Source organism: Podarcis liolepis (assembly GCF_965112155.1).
Source record: "Podarcis liolepis genome assembly, chromosome: 11".
Classification (NCBI taxonomy): domain Eukaryota; kingdom Metazoa; phylum Chordata; class Lepidosauria; order Squamata; family Lacertidae; genus Podarcis; species Podarcis liolepis.
Genome location: NC_139565.1, coordinates 54,899,832 through 54,919,089, shown reverse-complemented (window position 1 = coordinate 54,919,089; position 19,258 = coordinate 54,899,832). Strand labels below are relative to the sequence as shown.

General features: G+C 42.3%; 1 protein-coding gene across 7 annotated transcripts in view; it reads right to left on the bottom strand.

The window, feature by feature from the left end:
* MYO5B (myosin VB) overlaps positions 1–19,258 on the bottom strand; it is a 291,350-nt gene that overhangs the window by 83,595 nt on the left and 188,497 nt on the right. For all 7 annotated transcript variants that reach the window (XM_083465667.1, XM_083465669.1, XM_083465672.1 and 4 more), the window contains exons 15-17: positions 11,552–11,704; positions 7,977–8,074; positions 4,814–4,900 (exon numbers count right to left, since the gene is read on the bottom strand). In XM_083465667.1, the coding sequence (XP_083321793.1) occupies positions 4,814–4,900; positions 7,977–8,074; positions 11,552–11,704 (338 nt within the window). The remainder of the gene's footprint in view (positions 1–4,813; positions 4,901–7,976; positions 8,075–11,551; positions 11,705–19,258) is intronic.

The window sequence follows — 19,258 nt, the reverse complement described above, 5'->3', positions numbered from 1 at the left end:
CCAAATGCAGTGTTTATAGTTTTGAAGGTTCCTGTTCTGTCAGTGCTCTCTGAAATCAGGAATGATTAAAAAGCTGCTCTCTCAATTTCACAAAGGGAACACAAAGGGAACAAGAAACATTGCAGCAGCTTTGTCAAGGGATTGCAAGGTGATCCTGAACTCTCAATATTTCAGTGAGGAACAACTGAAACGGTAATTACTCCTTCGCCAATGCAATGCAGACACATTGAAACCAGCCATGTTGAATTACATGGTATCCTATACACAGAAACATGTACAGGCAGCTGCAGGTGGGTCAGCCATCTGCCCAGGAGGAACTTAAAAGTATCCTGGTTGTCTGTTAGACCCTTGTCTTATGCTGTGACCTTAAGGTGACCAGAAATGTAGAGCAGTATTTTTCTGCATTGGTTTCAAATAATAATAATAATAATAATAATAATAATAATAATAATAATAATAATAATTTATTTATACCCTGCCCGTCTGGCTGGGCTTCCCCAGCCACTCTGGGCGGCTGCCAACAAAATATTTAAAATTTAATGCATCAAACATTAAAAGCTTCCCTAAACAGGGCTGCCTTCAGATGTCCAGAAGGGACCTGAAGCTGCAGACATCTTACAGCGTTTATTTATTGGCCATCTGTCACTATGTGCTAATTCTTAATCAATAGCCAGGTGAACTCAGAAATACATAATAAACACACACACAAATTTGCAATTAGGGACAGAAGATTCCGTCAATGTTGGTTTCTTTCAGTTTCTCTTTTTCCACAGCGGTTTGAGGGTTGTTGTTTTTAGTTTGTTTTTTTAAACTCCCCGTGACGATTCACCAGCATTTTACTGCAAATTTCTCCTACTGTACATATAGGTAAAGGTAAAGGGACCCCTGACCATTAGGTCCAGTCGTGGCCGACTCTGGGGTTGCAGCACTCATCTCGCTTTACTGGCCAAGGGAGCCGGCGCACAGCTTCCGGGTCACGTGGCCAGCATGACTAAGCTGCTTCTGGCAAACCAGAGCAGCACACGGAAACGCCATTTACCTTCCAGCCAGAGCAGTACCTATTTATCTACTTCCACTTTGTGCTTTCGGACTGCTGGGTTGGCAGGAGTAGGGACCGAGCAACGGGAGCTTACCCCGTCGCTGGGATTCGAACCGCCGACCTTCTGATCGGCAAGTCCTAGGCTCTGTGGTTTAACCCACAGCGCCACCCACATCCCACCGTACATATATTTGTATGCAAATTTCAGTAATCTGCACTTTTTTTGTGACTCAATTTCCATCAGCTGTAATGCTTTTTAATATTATTCACAGTAACGTATGCATTTATATGCACAATTTGCCCTGTTGCATGCATTCCTGCACATATCACTTGGCTGGAGAACTGCAAAATTCAGAGAAGAGCAAACCTTGGAGAAGGGAAGGGCTGTGTCTCAGAAAGTGCTGCTAAGCTCAAACAACAGGGGCTTGTGATCCACTTGTATGTGGGGAGGTTTCTGCGACAGCAGAGCCTTAAAACAGGCGACCCTTCACCTCAGCCTGAAATTGTGCATTTCAGGAAAAAGCTCTCACCACTAGGATCTGCAGATGGTATAAACTGGCCCAGGGTCACCCAGCCTCGCTGCAAAGTAAATCGGTGCAGAACTTGCCCATATAGGAAGACTGCCCTGGCGATTAAATGGCATCTTACATTCCTGTACGCCCATCAAGTCTTCTGATCTTTAGACAGGCTGCCATAAATATTATATGCAGGTCTATTGTGGCTTTTGGGAGGGCTTAGCAATGGAAAGGCTGTAAAAAAAATGAATAAAACCCCAAATAACAGGGGGGAAGTATAATTCTCTATTAAAGCTCCACTGAACTTTTATCGTGATGGTTTATTTGTGTGGACTATGTACGATTAACAGCTTTCCAGTTTGCTAGCTCAGTAGTAATGTCTGGAATTCCTTATGAACTGCAGATTAAACAAGGCTGGTCTAGGCAGACGAGGAAGAAACCTCACGACACACCTTCCTGCTTTTTATCTCAGGCTGCTAACTGCTCTGTGACGGCATGGTAAGCACTCGGCTAAGGACAGAGCTGGAGGCTAAGTGGACAGGGACTGCTTTAACAACATCCCTATTGAGAAACCAGCAGAGACAGCAGTGAGACATGTGAGCATAAGAACTGTCTGCTGGATCAGTCCAGCATCCTGTCCTCACAGTGACTAGTCTATGGAAAGCCTGAAAGCGGGACCTGAGTGCAATAGCACTCTCCCCACCTGTGACTTCCGGAAGCTGGCATTAAGAGGCATGCAATGGACGTAGAACCGGTGGCAAGAGATGCAAAGTATTTCCGATGGGCAAAGTATAGCGGGGGTAGATGTGATTCAGAGCCTTGAAGGACTGGAAGAGGAGAAGCCCAAGGAAGCGTGGATTTAAGCTTTTCCTGCAGTGTGCTGGAATAAACATCTAAGTCAGGGGTAAGCAAACTTTTCCAGCAGGGGGCCGGTCCACTGTCCCTCAGACCTTGTGGGGGGCCAGACTATATTTTGAAAAAATAAATAAAAATGAACGAATTCTTATGCCCCACAAATAACCCAGAGATGTGTTTTAAATAAAAGCACACATTCTACTCATATAAAAACACAGGACTGATTCCAGGACTGTCCGCGGGCCAGATTTAGAAGGTGATTGGGCCTGATCCGGCCCCTGGGCCTTAGTTTGCCCATGATCTAAGTTGTCAAGGCTCGCCATCTTTCTATATCCTTCTTTGGGAGGGACACAGGTCCTACTGTAAGTGCTTATTTCATTTTGCAAGCCACCTTTGGGGGTTCTCTGCACACACAAGGAGGTTCACAATACAGCAAAATAAACGGAATGCATAAAGGTAAAGAGACCCCTGACCGTTAAGTCCAGTCGCGAATGACTCTGGGGTTGCAGCGCTCATCTCACTTTACAGGCTGGGGGTGCCGGTGTTTGTCCACAGACAGTTTTTCTGGGTCAAAAGGCCAGCATGACTAAGCCGCTTCTGGCGAAACCAGAGCAGTGCACGGAAACGCCGTTTACCTTCCCGCCGGAGTGGTACCTATTTATCTATTTGCACTGGCATGCTTTCGAACTGCTAGGTTGGCAGGAAACGGAATGCATACGATAATCTAAAAAACCACACCCAATAATGGCAGCAGCATTAGCAACCATTTGCAAACAAGGGCTTGTTAAAATGAGTAATTTCCAGAGAAGTAGCCATGCTAAGTCTCTTCTGCAGCAAGAACAATCAAGAGAGCCTTGTGGGACCTCCAAGACTAACGCATTTATTAAAGCTCTCAAAGCTCTCATGGACTCAAGCCCGCATTGTCAGATATACGAAGTGAAATCTTAGTTGGCAGTTATAGAAAGGAGAAAACTGTAAGGTGAATGGCAATGAGATGCGGACATTACAGCCAGTATGAATTAGAGCTTAATGTTAAGTAGACACACCTTTAGCCTTTCACTGTAGAAGAATGGGAATAATTGCTGAGATTAGTGTATTAACACCTGTAATGGGGCAGGGAACTGCTTGCAAAGAAAGAAGATTAATATATAAAATTCCTGCAGACAGAGGACCAGATAATTTTTCTAACAATGATTGTTGTTGTTGTTGTTGTTGTTGTTGTTGTTGTTGTTGTTGTTATCATCATCACCTTCATCATCCTCATCATATTTAGTACCCACCCTTCACCAGAAGGGCAGGTTACGGCAATATAAAATATGGCATTTAAAACAGTTTAAAACAAATCCCAATCACAAGTAGAACGGGTCCTAAAATATACATACGGTATTTCTAAACTGTCAAAGGGCCAGAATAAAGACACAGAAGGTGGCCGAAAATAAATGGGTTTCAAAAACCAGTTTAAAGGTTTGCACAATTGAATCCCCTGAAAGTCCAGATATTGTTATAAACTCAGGACAGTGGCTGTGGCAGAGGTGCTCTTTTCAAGAGTAAGGAGGAAAAGCAGCCCTCGCTAACCCAGAATGTCAACACACGGAATGTCACTAGGAAGAGCGTTTAATGAGATACAATGAGATGAGGTAAGTTTGGCCGAACTGTATGCCTCTCTGGGGACCCATAGAGAACACTCTGCATTCGCCCCTTCTTGTTGCTAATGCACATTTACATTCTGGGGCAGAAGTAAGGGGGGGGGGAGAGTGGCATGAGGACTCGCCATTACAGTAGCCTTACGTTTATAATCCCATTGCTGCAGATGATAAAGCTGATAGTTATGCTGATAGTAAAACATGAAAACTGCTCAGCGGTGAAGCCAGATGCACTCCCACCCCCGAAATATGACTTGCCCTTGTCACCGTTATCTCTTGATTTATACCTGGGATGTGGAAAATTTCACCTAAAATGTTTCTTTTGTTAACTCCAAGCTCCCCAAAATGTGGTGCAAATTCCAAACGCAAACCTGTCTCTATCCTCGCTTTGTCTGTAAGCCAGTCATCGCAAACTGCATTAGCACAAGACAGTTTGGTGGACTGGCTTAGAGAAGATGATGCTAAACATGCCGTGTGGCAGAACACCAGATGACTGGCCACTCTTTAATTCACTTACAGACTTGTCACTTGAAATTTTATGGAGCCTGGGTTGTTAAAAGAGGCCACCTCTATGTTGTAGCCGGAAAAAAATAGTTACTGCTGGGATTTCTCCTTGAAATAAACCATATTTTTCGCCCTATAGGACGCACTTTTCCCCCTCCAAGAATGAAGATTCTAGTCTGCTTTTGTGTTTGTTAACTTCAACACACACACACACACTAAAAACAACACAGCAGAAGAGCATTTCAGAGATATGGTACCTGGACGGGTAGCCAGCTGCACTGATGCGGATGGTCTCCAAGACGCCACAGGCTCTCAGCTGCTGGACTGCTCTCTTTGGGTCAAAGCTGCAAAGAAACAAATTTATAGCACCTATGAACGTGGCAATGCAATACATCTAAAAGCCCTAACAGCAGTTTTTTTCAGGCAGCCCAACTGTTAGCAATGCCAAGCAGCGTAGTAATGAGGACAGAAATTTGCCCAACCAGAGGAGGTTTCATACAGATAAGGCTGTGGGCTTCTCCTTTTAAGCAGGGGTTGGGTTGCCATCTGCCATGGATGCTTCAGGGGGTTGGACTAGAGGGTCCTCCCAAATCTATGATTCTACGACTTCCCTAGGAGTACTTCAACATTCACTAAAATTTACCGTATTTTTCACTCGATAACACGCACCTGACCATAACACGCACATAGTTTTTAGAGGAGGAAAACAAGAGAAAAAAAATTCTGAATGAAACAGTGGATGTATCATTTTTGTGCTTCATGCTGTGGCCACAGACATGTGATTTGATGGTGAGTTTGGGCTGACCCAATGCAAAGATCCTGAGGACCCATGTGGATCCATGCTTTGTAACCATGTTTTAAGTGGAGTGGGAAGGAAAAACACAGAAGGGACAAGGAGCACGAGAGGGGTGTGCGGAGAAGCAGCTGGCTAACAATGCAGGAGAGGGGTTTGTACTCGGGCCAGTCGGCTCCAGGGACCACACATTTGCTCAATAACACACACAGACATTTCCCCTTACTTTTTAGGAGAAAAAATGTGAGTGTTATAGAGAGAAAAATACGGTAAACTGTAATCGAAAGTGGGGTGGAAATAGAGAAATTTAGCGCATTGCAAGAAAAGAATCGCTATGAGGATCTTGCAAACCATTTCTGGATTTGGAAACACTAAAGCATTCTTAACCACATTCTGCAAAGGCACGGGGAACTTCTGATGTGGGCTGACAGCCCTCTCAATCTGGCCTTTGGGGCTCTCCCCAAACTTCACTCCGTCTCCCCAGGCAACTTCCCTAATTGGCCCATGCATTTTGGGGGTGGAGGGTGGGTCAGGGGCACAGAAGTGAAGGGAAAATGCTTTTGACTAGCTGGGATGTGTCCCTGAACTGTAACAATGCTTATCGCATGCCAGGTTGAAGGATGGAGAGATGCGGTAATAGGTGGTGATATAGCATCCTCTGGCTTTTGTGTACCTGGAATGTCCCCTGGTGTACATCTGCTGTCCCACCAATTTTTGCTTCTGACCCTCACCCTCCTCTAGCATAAGGAGAACATGGTCTATGAGGGAACCTTGCCCTCTGGTTGAAGAAAACAAAACAGTTTCCTGTCCCTAACACTAAGCAGAGGTCACCTTCAATTTCCCAGCACCAAGGAGGTGCATGGGACCACTGCTTTCAACCTGAAATGAATTCCGAATTCTGGATCCTACTTGTGGAAGGCCTTTTCACCCCCCTTCAATGAATAACTGGTCTGAAGGCAGCCCTGTATCAGGAATTTTTTAATGTTTTATTATGTTTTTATGTGTGTTGGAAGCTGCCCAAAGTGGCTGGGTGAAATAATATAAATATAAAAAATATAAAAATAAAAATAAAAATAAATATAAATATAAAAAATATAAATATAAATATAAATATAAATATAAAAAATATAAAAAATATAAATATAAATATAAATATAAATATAAATATAAATATAAATATAAATATAAATATAAATATAAATATAAATATAAATATAAATATATTGGCAAGTTCACAATTTGCCAGAACTGAATTAGAAACTCCAGGATTGCTCGCCAGTTCCTTTTCTGTGGCTCAAAATCTTCAGCAATTGCTGTCAACATTTAATATTTGCAAATCCAGAATCAATGAGCAGTTTTGAGTAGCCCTTGATGCACCATAATAGCAGAAATACGCCGCCTCCTGGTATTCGCCACATTATAAAATCCATCAAAGCTGTCAATCCCGCAGCAAGTGATCCATTATTTTATCATGAAGTCAAATGCACAAGAGCAGACATTTAGCACATTATTCCAGCGAGCAGCTCAGCAGTACGTGTGCTCGTGTGTGCGCGCGCGCCATTTTAATAATAATAATAATAAATAACACTAGCAATTTTGCTTTGACTGAGCACCTTTCATCATGCAAACTCCCAAAGCAATTCTTTATGTTGGCTATAACAAAGAGACCTCTCTGAAATGTTGCTGCCACAATCAAACTCTTGCCACTTTGGGACAGAGTACAGCAGTTATTCAACAACACGTTTAGGAAGAAGCGGAGACTATTGCCAATTTCATAGGAGTAACTATAGCAAAAGTTAAGCGAGGGAATGAATTTCAGTAGGGACAAATGTAAGATTCTGCACTTAGGCAGGAAGAACCAAGTGCACAAATATAAGATGAGGGATGCCTGGATTGCCAGCAGTACATGTGAAAACGATCTAAGGATCTTAGCAGACCACAAGCTTAACATGAGTCAATAGTGTGATGCAACAGCAAGAAAAGCTAATGCTATTATAGGCTGCATCAACAGAAGCATAGTGTCCAGATCAAGGGAAGTAATAGTACTGCTCTATTCTGCCTTGGTCAGACCACACCTGCAGCATTATGCCCAGTTCTGGGTGCCACAATACATAGGATATTCTTTAGGGGAAGGGCAGTGGCTCAATGGTAGAGCCTCTGCTCTGAATACAGAAAGCTCTGGGTTCAAACCCCAGCATCTCCAGGTGGGGCTGGGAACACCCCCTGTCTGAAACGCTGGAGAGCTGCTGCCAGGGCTAGGTGAACACAGCATAAGGCAGCTGTCACCCCCTATTTCTAAAGGCTTATTGCAGTGCTCAGCATCGGGCAGGATTACAATTACAATTAGAAAAGAGGGCCTTCTCAGTGGTGGCACCCACCTCGTGGAACACCCTCCCATCAGATGTCAAGGAGATGAGTAACTATATAACCTTTAGAAGACATTCCCTGTATAGGGAAGCTTTTTAAGATTTAATACTTTTAAATATGTTGAAGGCTGGGGCAACCCAGTCAAATGGGTGGGGCACAAATAACAGCAGCAGCAACAACCACAACTGACAGTCAGACATCAACTGTCTCATGGTCTGCTTAACTTCAGCCCATTGATGTTCTTGTCTTGTCGTACTTACCTGAAAGGAAGCTTCTCATCATTTGGCTTGATGCAGCGTACGTAGTGGGGAGTGGTGGCATTCAGGGTCTCCATAAGCAAATGTAAGGAGTTACGGAACTGGAAGAAACAATTAAAAAGACAACCCATTCCTGAAATGAGATGACATAATGTGGGGTGTAACATCACTTTATTTTTCTACACCTGATTACACTTAATGAGCAAGTGCTAAATCTGTGAGATGACTCAGCCCTAGAGCGCAGCATCTCTACCTGTGAAGCCTTGCCCACTCTTCTGGACACTGCAGTCAAGTGAGGAACATGCACATGGAAACACGTGTAAAAGGGGGAGGTGAATAGTTTGCCCAATCCTGGTCATTGCCTCGTGGCTGCAGCATGTGTGAATGACACAGTGTCACGGTGACAAATTGCTTGCTTCACAACTCCTCAAATGCAATCCTTTTTCAGCAGAGACTGTTCAGGGATTTAGAGGTGTGTGAGAGAGAGAGGGGGGGGGAGAGAGAATTGGCCTTTTAACATCACAAAACAGCAAGGGAGGAATGGACCCAAAGGACATCAGATTCTATGCTCCCGCCTCTAGGCAGGATCCTGCCCAAATTGCTCTGGATATTTTAATAGGAAAACAGTGCATATGGCATTTTAAATACAATAGGGTGCAATTCAACATCGTGCTAAAGCGTTCATTCTGTCAAGAGTAAGCATTTCTGTTTGCCAGACAGAACTATCTCTCCCTGGAGAGGGAGCAGGGGGAAAGAGAGGGCAGAAAGTCGCACGACGCGAACAGGGCAAATTGCACTGGTTTCTGCTAGCACAACAACATGTTTGGATCTGGCCCAAATATTGCAAAACCCACCTGGCAAGGATACCTCACGCAAGACTGACCTGAGAGAAATTCTGGTCCGAGAGAAGCCTTATTTTGGAACTTAAATTGAGTTAGTTAAGATTTATTACACATATGAATCGCTTCCAATGGAAGCAAAATATCATGGTCGGCATATGGAAGAAATCTGACCCTTAGAATGGTCACTGGGGTGGTTTTATGCCCTAATAAATTATCCTGCCCCCACATCTAAGCAGAAGGCAAAAGAAATGCCAAACCACCCCAAATACTAAGGTGGTGGCAGGTGGAGGGGAATACCTAAATTTTCCCCCAAATATACTAAAATAAATAAATAAATTTATTTTAGTATATTTGGGGGAAATTGTGTATATTTGAAAACGTGGGCAGCATTAAGATAAATTCAACAGTGTAACTAAGTTTTGATGGATGGAATAATGGAATACTCAATGGTTTAGTTTACATAAAATATGCAGGGATTTATGTTATGGAAAATGAACAATGGAAAGAGTAGAAGGGAACTCATTGATATTTTAAGGTTGTTTAAATGAATATTCTAAAATGTAAAACAGAAAATTTGATAAAAATTATGGCAGGGGGGAGGAATACCTAAAATTGGCAGCAGAACTTAAGTAAATAAATGCATCCAAGCAGTAGTGCTCAGTATTGGTTATTCACTTAGTCTTACATTTTTGGTGTGACAAAGAGTACCTATAAAAGGTAAAAAGGTAAAGGACCCCTGGACAGTTATGGGGTTGTGGTGCTCATCTTGCTTTCAGGCTGAGGGAACCGGCGTTTGTCCACAGACAGGTTTCTGGGTCATGTGGCCAGCATGACTAAACCGCCACTGGCGCACGGAGGACTGTGACAAGTGCCAGAGCGCACGGAAATTCCGTTTACCTTCCCACCAGAGTGGTACCTATTTATCTACTTGCACTGGTGTGCTTTTGAACTGCTAGGTTGGCAGGAGCTGGGACCGAGCAATGGGAGCTCACCTGTCGCAGGGATTCGAACCGCCAACCTTCCGATCAGCAAGCCCAAGAGGCTCAGTGGTTTAGACCACAGCGCCACCCGCATCCCTATAAAGAGGACAAATGCTGCAATGGGAACACAAAAGTTCCACCAAGTGTGTGTAAGAACGATTTCCTACCTGATGCCCGACAGTTTTCTTATGCTCTTTATTGGCTGCTTTCACAGCTGGACGGGCAGAGCGGATATTGATTTTCGAGGAGAGAGAGAGGGGGGGGGGAGAGAATTGGCCTTTTAACATCACAAAACAGCAAGGGAGGAATGGACCCAAAGGACATCAGATTCTATGCTCCCGCCTCTAGGCAGGATCCTGCCCAAATTGCTCTGGATATTTTAATAGGAAAACAGTGCATATGGCATTTTAAATACAATAGGGTGCAATTCAACATCGTGCTAAAGCGTTCATTCTGTCAAGAGTAAGCATTTCTGTTTGCCAGACAGAACTATCTCTCCCTGGAGAGGGAGCAGGGGGAAAGAGAGGGCAGAAAGTCGCACGACGCGAACAGGGCAAATTGCACTGGTTTCTGCTAGCACAACAACATGTTTGGATCTGGCCCAAATATTGCAAAACCCACCTGGCAAGGATACCTCACGCAAGACTGACCTGAGAGAAATTCTGGTCCGAGAGAAGCCTTATTTTGGAACTTAAATTGAGTTAGTTAAGATTTATTACACATATGAATCGCTTCCAATGGAAGCAAAATATCATGGTCGGCATATGGAAGAAATCTGACCCTTAGAATGGTCACTGGGGTGGTTTTATGCCCTAATAAATTATCCTGCCCCCACATCTAAGCAGAAGGCAAAAGAAATGCCAAACCACCCCAAATACTAAGGTGGTGGCAGGTGGAGGGGAATACCTAAATTTTCCCCCAAATATACTAAAATAAATAAATAAATTTATTTTAGTATATTTGGGGGAAATTGTGTATATTTGAAAACGTGGGCAGCATTAAGATAAATTCAACAGTGTAACTAAGTTTTGATGGATGGAATAATGGAATACTCAATGGTTTAGTTTACATAAAATATGCAGGGATTTATGTTATGGAAAATGAACAATGGAAAGAGTAGAAGGGAACTCATTGATATTTTAAGGTTGTTTAAATGAATATTCTAAAATGTAAAACAGAAAATTTGATAAAAATTATGGCAGGGGGGAGGAATACCTAAAATTGGCAGCAGAACTTAAGTAAATAAATGCATCCAAGCAGTAGTGCTCAGTATTGGTTATTCACTTAGTCTTACATTTTTGGTGTGACAAAGAGTACCTATAAAAGGTAAAAAGGTAAAGGACCCCTGGACAGTTATGGGGTTGTGGTGCTCATCTTGCTTTCAGGCTGAGGGAACCGGCGTTTGTCCACAGACAGGTTTCTGGGTCATGTGGCCAGCATGACTAAACCGCCACTGGCGCACGGAGGACTGTGACAAGTGCCAGAGCGCACGGAAATTCCGTTTACCTTCCCACCAGAGTGGTACCTATTTATCTACTTGCACTGGTGTGCTTTTGAACTGCTAGGTTGGCAGGAGCTGGGACCGAGCAATGGGAGCTCACCTGTCGCAGGGATTCGAACCGCCAACCTTCCGATCAGCAAGCCCAAGAGGCTCAGTGGTTTAGACCACAGCGCCACCCGCATCCCTATAAAGAGGACAAATGCTGCAATGGGAACACAAAAGTTCCACCAAGTGTGTGTAAGAACGATTTCCTACCTGATGCCCGACAGTTTTCTTATGCTCTTTATTGGCTGCTTTCACAGCTGGACGGGCAGAGCGGATATTGATTTTCGAGGAAGCTCCTTTTCCAGTCGCAGCAGCTGGCGTGGCGTCTTTCCCATCATGAAACAAGTCGGCTACCATGGGGTACTGCAAAGAAGGAAGAAAGGCTTGGACTGTTTAGTGCTCTTGCTACAGCGGTCAGGAAAACAAGCTTGGCTCCTCCTGGTCAGCAAAGTCACGCTCAGAGCCCTCGCTGAAAGGCAAAGTTTTAGACAGTGCTACGCTAAATGCAGCCAGGTGAGAACTGCCATATCAAATGCAATTAAATAGTTTTCTGTATCTCTTAGAGCCAAAGGAGACCTGATGTTAAGCAGGTTCCTTTAAAAAAATTTTTTGTGCTAGCTGGTGTGGTGCTGCAATTCCTTTGAGACCACAGTATATAAGAAAGGGGGGGGGGACATTTTAGGAATGCAAGAAGCTGCCTCATATCAAGCCAGATTGTGGCAAGACCACCACAGGTATTCCATATACTCTTCCAACAAGACCACCTGTCTGCCTAGCTCAGTATCGTCCGCACCTGTGGTTCTCAAATATTTCCCCCCTCCACAGACCCCTGGAAAATTGCTGAAGGTTTTTTGGCAGACGACTTAATGATTTTTCTGCCAGTTGTAATTGCTCTGTGCTAGGTGCTGTGTGATTTTTAACTGTATTTTTACACACATTGCTGCAGACCACCTGATGGGACCCCCCCCCCAAATCTACACAGTTTCAGACAGAAGTCTTTTCCTCAGCCTTCCATAGAGATCCCAAGGATTCAATTCATTTTTTTTTTATAATATTTTTTATTAGTTTTACAAAAATTTTTATAACAAACAAACACAAAAAAGAAAACAAACAAACAAACAAGTATAGTTTCATAATGTCTTTTCATAAACTCCTTTCCTCGGACTTCCCCATACCTCCCCTTTCTGCATCCTCGTGTCCAAATTTTATAGCAACTTATAAATATTTTTTTTCAACTCTAATTCGTCATAGTCCTTTCTTATTCTAATCTTATATTACTGCAACCCTTTCTCTCTGTAGAATCTCGACATTCTAAGCCTCCTCAAGTTTATAGTAGTCCTTAAGATAGATCTTAAATTTCTTCCAATCTTCTTCCGCAGTCTCCTTTCCCTGGTCCCGAATTCTGCTCGTCATTTCCGCCAATGACATATAGTCAATCACTTTCATCTGCCATTCTTCCACGGTGGGTAGATCTTGTGTCTTCCAATACTTTGCGATCAGTATTCTTGCTGCTGTTGTTGCATACATAAAGAAAGTTCTATCCTTTTTTAACACCAATTGGCCGACAATGCCCAAGAGAAAGGCCTCTGGTTTCTTAAGAAAGGTATATTTAAATACCTTTTTCATTTCATTATATATCATCTCCCAGAAAACCTTAATCTTCGGGCATGTCCACCAAAGATGATAAAAGGTACCTTCAATTTCCTTACATTTCCAACATTTATTGTCAGGCAAGTGGTAAATTTTTGCTAGCTTGACTGGGGTCATGTACCACCTATATACCATTTTCATCACATTTTCCTTTAAGGCACTACATGCCGTGAATTTAATTCCGGTGTTCCACAACCTTTCCCAGTCAGCAGACATAATGTTATGGCCGATGTCCTGTGCCCACTTAATCATAGCTGATTTAACTATTTCATCTTGTGTATTCCATTTCAACAGCAAGTTATACATTCTTGACAAATTCTTAGTATTGGGTTCTAGCAATTCTGTCTCAAGTTTTGATTTTTCCACCTGGAAGCCAATTTTCCTGTCTTGTTTAAAAACCTCCGTTATTTGATAATAGTGGAGCCAATCTTGTACTTTGGGTTTTAGTTTTTCATGGCTCTTTAATTTCAGTTTCTCTCCATCCTGTTCTAAAATCTCACAATACTTTGGCCATCCGACCTCCATATTGACTTTCTTATGGGCCTTCGCCTCTAAGGGTGACAACCATCTAGGGGTTTTGTTTTCCAACAGGTCTTTGTATCTCATCCATACATTGAACAACGCTTTCCTTACAATGTGATTTTTAAAGGCACTATGCACTTTGATTTTGTCATACCATAAATATGCATGCCAACCAAATGCGTTATTGAAACCTTCTAAGTCCAAGATATCTGTATTCTCGAGGAGCATCCACTCTTTCAGCCAGCAGAATGCTGCTGCCTCATAATACAATTTTAAGTCCGGCAGGGCAAATCCCCCTCTTTCTTTTACATCTGTTAGTATTTTATATTTTATTCTGGGCTTTTTGCCCTGCCAGACAAATTTCGCAATATCTTTCTGCCACCTCTTGAAACAGTCCATCTTGTCAATAATCTGCAAAGTTTGAAACAAAAATAACATTCTAGGCAATACATTCATCTTAATTACTGCAATTCGGCCTAACATTGATAATCTCAAATTTGACCATATTTCTAGATCTTTTTTAATTTCTGACCAACATTTTTCATAATTGTCCTTATACAAATTCAAGTTTTTAGATGTTAAATTAACCCCTAGGTATTTCACCTTCTTAACCACCATCAAACCTGTCTCTTCTTGAAACTTATTCTTCTCCATATCTGTCAGGTTTTTCCCTAAGACTTTAGTTTTTTGTTTATTCAATTTAAATCCAGCTACCTGGCCAAATTGTTGAATTATCTCCAACACCTTTTTCGTGCTAGTGTATGGCTCTTGTAAAGTTAAAACCAAGTCATCTGCGAAAGCCCTTAACTTGTAATGTTTTGCTCCGACCTGTACACCTTTAACCTGCTGGTCATTTCTAATCATATTCAGCAACACCTCCAGAACCGAAATAAAGAGCAATGGGGACATTGGGCACCCCTGTCGTGTTCCTTTTTCTATCTTGAGTTCCTCAGTTATTACATTATTTACAATCAGCTGAGCTCTTTGTTCAGAATATATCGCACCCACACCGTTCTCAAATCCTTGGCCTACCCCCATCCCATGAAGGTTCTTTTTCATAAAACTCCAAGAGATGTTGTCAAAGGCTTTCTCCGCGTCCACAAATATCAGAACTGCTTTAGTATTTATGTTCACCTCTAACTTTTCCAAAATGTCTATTATATTCCTAACATTATCTGAGAGGTGTCTCTTTGGGAGAAAGCCTGCTTGGTCTCTATGAATCTTTTCCATCAGTACTCTTTTGAATCTTTTTGCTAAAATGTCTGCAAAAATTTTGTAATCCACATTGAGTAACGAGATTGGGCGGTAGTTCTTCAATTGAGTCTTTTCAGTCTCTGTCTTTGGTATGAGTGAAATATATGCTTCTTTCCACGATTCAGGTGCCTTTTTTCCCTCTAAGATCTCATTACAGACATCCTTTAACGGTTGTATCAACCATTCCTTTAACGATTTGTAGTATCTGGAAGTCAGTCCATCTGGCCCTGGAGATTTGCCCAATTGCATGTCCTGAATGGCACCCTCTATCTCTTGTTCTGTTATTCTCTGGTTTAAATCCACCTTACTTTGAGCAGAGATTTTTTGTAATCCATATTTATTAAGGAATTTATCTATGTCTTCTTCATTTTGTAATCCTTGGGAATAAAGTTTTTTGAAATAACTCACAAAACAGTTTCTTATCTCATTTGGTTTAGATATGGTCCTTCCATCCACTTCTAAACTTGAAACTGTATTTAATTTCTGTCTTTTCTTGAGTTGCCATGCCAGGAGTTTGCCACATTTGTCTGCCGACTCAAATGTCTTTTGTCTCATTTGCTTTATTTTCCACTCTATCTCCTGGTTCATCAATTCCATATATTGTGTTTGATACAATTTAATCTCCCTCAAAATCTCCTGGGACTTTGGTTTTGACCTTAGTTTTTTCTCTCCTTCTTTTATCTTTTCCAAAATTTTTTCTCTTTTCTCCTTTTGCTTTCTCTTCTTTATTGAATTTTGTTGAATCAAAAACCCTCGCATCACAGCTTTACTTGCGTCCCAGATCACTCTTCTTTCCACATCGCCCCTTAGATTAATTTCAAAATAGTCCTTTAAGGTTTTTTGGGCCTTCAAGTGGAACTCTCTATCTCGAAACAGGGTGTCATTCATTCTCCATCTAAACTGACCAGTTGTTGTAAGTTTCATTTCCATCTTCACGGCGTTATGGTCGGAGCAGGTTTTTGGGCAGATTTCTACCTTCTTAATCTTCGGAGCCATTCCACTAGTAATCCAGATTTGATCGATTCTGGTCCAGGTCATCTTTGCTTGGGAGAAAAAGGTTCCCTCTCTTTCAAGAGGGTTCCTTGTTCTCCAAATGTCTATTAAGTCCATGTTTTCAGTCATTTCAAAAAAAGTCTTCGGGAGTCTCCCTTCTTTAGTAAGTATCAGTCTTTGTGTCTTGTCCATGTTTGTAGAAACTACACCATTCATATCTCCCATGATTATCATATTATATTCCAAGTAGTCCGTCAGGGTTTCATGAAGTTTTTTGAAGAATTCTGCTTTACCTTCATTTGGTGCGTAAATCCCAATTATCAGAAATTTTTCTCCTTGTGCTTGAATCTCCACCGCTAAATATCTTCCTTCTTCATCTTTAAAAATCATTTTTGGGGCCCACTTCTCTTTTACATAAATCACAACTCCTCTTTTTTTCACTTTGTCCGACGAGATAAATTCTTGTCCCAATTTTTTATTCATAAGCAGTCTCCTGTGGGCTCTGGTTATGTGAGTTTCCTGTAAGCAAATCACGTCCAATTGTTCTCTGTACAAAATATGGAATACTTGTCGTCTCTTCAAAGGCATGTTCATCCCGTTACAATTCCAGCTAAGGAATTGCAGGGCCATCTTGTTATTTTTCTGGTATTCCTCCAACTGCTCCCAATTGTTGTTCCTCCTCTGTTGGTGGTGGAAGGTTCTGTCCAAATGAAAGGTTCAAAATGTCTATTACGCTCCTTTGTTCAGCAATTGGGTCTACAGTTCCTTTCTGTAGATCTTCTTGATTTTTATGCAGGAAACTGTCTTTATCCTGTGTCGTCTTTATTTTCACCTTCTTCCTCCTGTAATCAAAAGACAGTCCCTGTGGAAATTCCCACCTAAAACGAATGTTATTCTTCTTGAGCAGGTAGACCAAGTCCTTATAAGAAGCTCTCAAGTCCAGAATATGTTTAGGGATATCTTTAAAGATCTGTATCGGTGAATTCCCAATTTGTAAGGCCTTTTCAAAGTGCAGTCTTAATATTTTGTCTCTTTCCTCCTTCGATCTCAAGGTAATCAAGCAGTCTCTCGGTACCTTTCTATTCTGTCTTCTGCCCAGTCTGAATGCCGTTATGATTTTGATTTCGTCTTCCTCTAAGTCTTCCCAGGCATCAGCAAACTCCTTCATTAAAAAGTCCGTAAGATTGTCTCCTTCATCCTCTGGAATTGATCGTAATTTCAGATTCTTTTCTTTTCTTTGTAATTCCCACAATGCCAGAGTTGCATCGTGGTCATAGACCTTCCTGGCAATCGGTTCTAATTTTTCCTGAGTCTCTCCAGCAATAGTTCTGGCTTCCTCCGCAATTTGACGTGTGGCAGAGTTTTCTTGCGTAAGCTTATTTATAGATTCTGTATTCAAATCAAGTCTTGCTGTCAAGTCTGTCAATTTCTGTGAGTTCTCTGTCAATTTCTTAGTGTTCTCTGCCGTTTGCTTTGTTAAATTCTCCAGGGATTGATTTATCTTAAGAAGGGCTTGCGATACTGCATCCATGGAGACTGCTGTACCTCTTTCTTGTCCTGTTGTCACTGTCGAAGTTATTCCTGAGATCGAGCCTCTTTTCTTATGTTGCTGTAGCTGTTGTTGATATTGCCTTGTCTTGGCTCTCGTGCTTATCTCTTCTGCTGGGCCACTCATATCCCAAGGTCAATTCCCACAAGAGCCTTCTCCTAAAGGAAAATTCCACTGTCCCAAAGCGTAGCAACTTTTAGTTTACCCTCTAGAGGGAGCAAAGCAGAATGTCCGCAAACCGAAATAAAGAGTATTAAAAAGCAAATTTATCAGGAGGCTTCTATATGTATATTGCAACACTTTCCCAGTAGATAGAGTCCCAGCCTTCCCTGATATAATATATCCGCAAAGTCCCAAAACTTTGTAACAAATAAACAATGAAGCTTCCACTTTGTTACTTTCGCAGGAATCTGAAGTCAGTTCAGTGTTCCTTTGTTTTATGAGCAGTTCGTACCAGGTTGGAGGCTGCAGAAGGTTTCCTTTTCCATTAAATTAGTCATGCAGCTTATAAAGTCACCTTTTCCTCCCCTCTGCCCTGCAAGCTGGAGGGGATAGTCAAAGTCCAAATGTCGGGTTCAAGCAGTTAAAAACAATTTTCCCTCGCGGATGCAGCTTAGTAACTTTCGTTGCTTTGATTGTCATGCAGTCGGGGGAAGGCAGACTTCCTTAATTTTTGCCTTTCCCGTTTTCAGCCTAGTTTCAGGTAATTTTAGCACGAATAGAGGTACAGTCTTACTCACGGGTCTTTTTTGTCCAGATTATTCAGGAAGGGAATCGGCGCTCTCCACTAATGGCGACGCGGCTTCACTCTGCGGGCTGGGTAGCGATTCTCAGCACCGCGCTCCCCCGTTGTCGTTCCGGAGCCTTTAAAAAGGCTCTTTCTGCGGTAAAGAGGGGGCGCTTCGGGTGCCCACCGAATCTCCTTGTTCACAGGATCCGTTCCTGTGATTTTAGGGGTCCCCCGCTTGCCGAAGCAGGTCAGACCCGAACTCGCAGAGCCGTCCTCTCTCCGGAGCTCGGAGAGAGAGCAGCCATTAGCGCTGGCGCCGAACCGGAAGTCCCCCCAAGGATTCAATTCAAGACCACCTGCTCCACAAGGCTGAGGTTTAGAAAACCACAGTAACAATTTACTGAGGGAAGTAGATCATAGAATCAAAAAGTCGGAAGGGACTATGGGGATCATCTAGTCCAACCCCCTCTAACACAAGGAATCTTTTGCCCCATGTGGGGCTCAAACCCACAGCCCTGAGTTTAAGAGTCTTGTGCTCCAGCAACTGAGTTTAAGCATGTTTAGCCTGGAAAAGAGGACAGTGGGAAGAGATATGAGAGCTATCTTCAAGTATCTAAAGGGCTGCCACATGGAAGATGTTACTCCAAGATTGTTTTCTCCTGCTCTGGAGGGTAGGACTCAAACCAGTGGCTTCAAGTGGCAAGAAAGGAGATTCCACCTAAAGTTCAGGAAGAACGTTCTGATAGTAAGAGCAATGTATCAGATTCTTATCTGGTGAAAACAGGCTGTTTATGGCAAACAACACTGCCGAAGTGGTCTGCAAACAGACGTTGTGAACAGTGATTCCAGATATACCCACTGTTTCGTGGAATTCTTCTTCAGCACAGCAGAAGGATACAGAATTGCTTCTACATGGTGACTGGAAAAGTAGAACAACAATTGCTATGGAGCAGTGGTCATAAAGTTACCGGTATGTGGTCACGGCTACACTGCTTCTTTCAGAGACTTGCAGTCTTCAAAGACTTTCGGAGACTTATAAGACTTATGTTTATTTGGTTCTATGTTTTCAAGAGAATCCATCAAGAGTGCATAATTTGTGACTTTCAGAGATTCCTAAGTTTTCTGTTTATGTGATTTCATATATTTCATATTATATAAAGAGTGTTTATTGATATCGTATCATTGTATTTGGTCATCGTGTTGCCTTGGATATTACAGT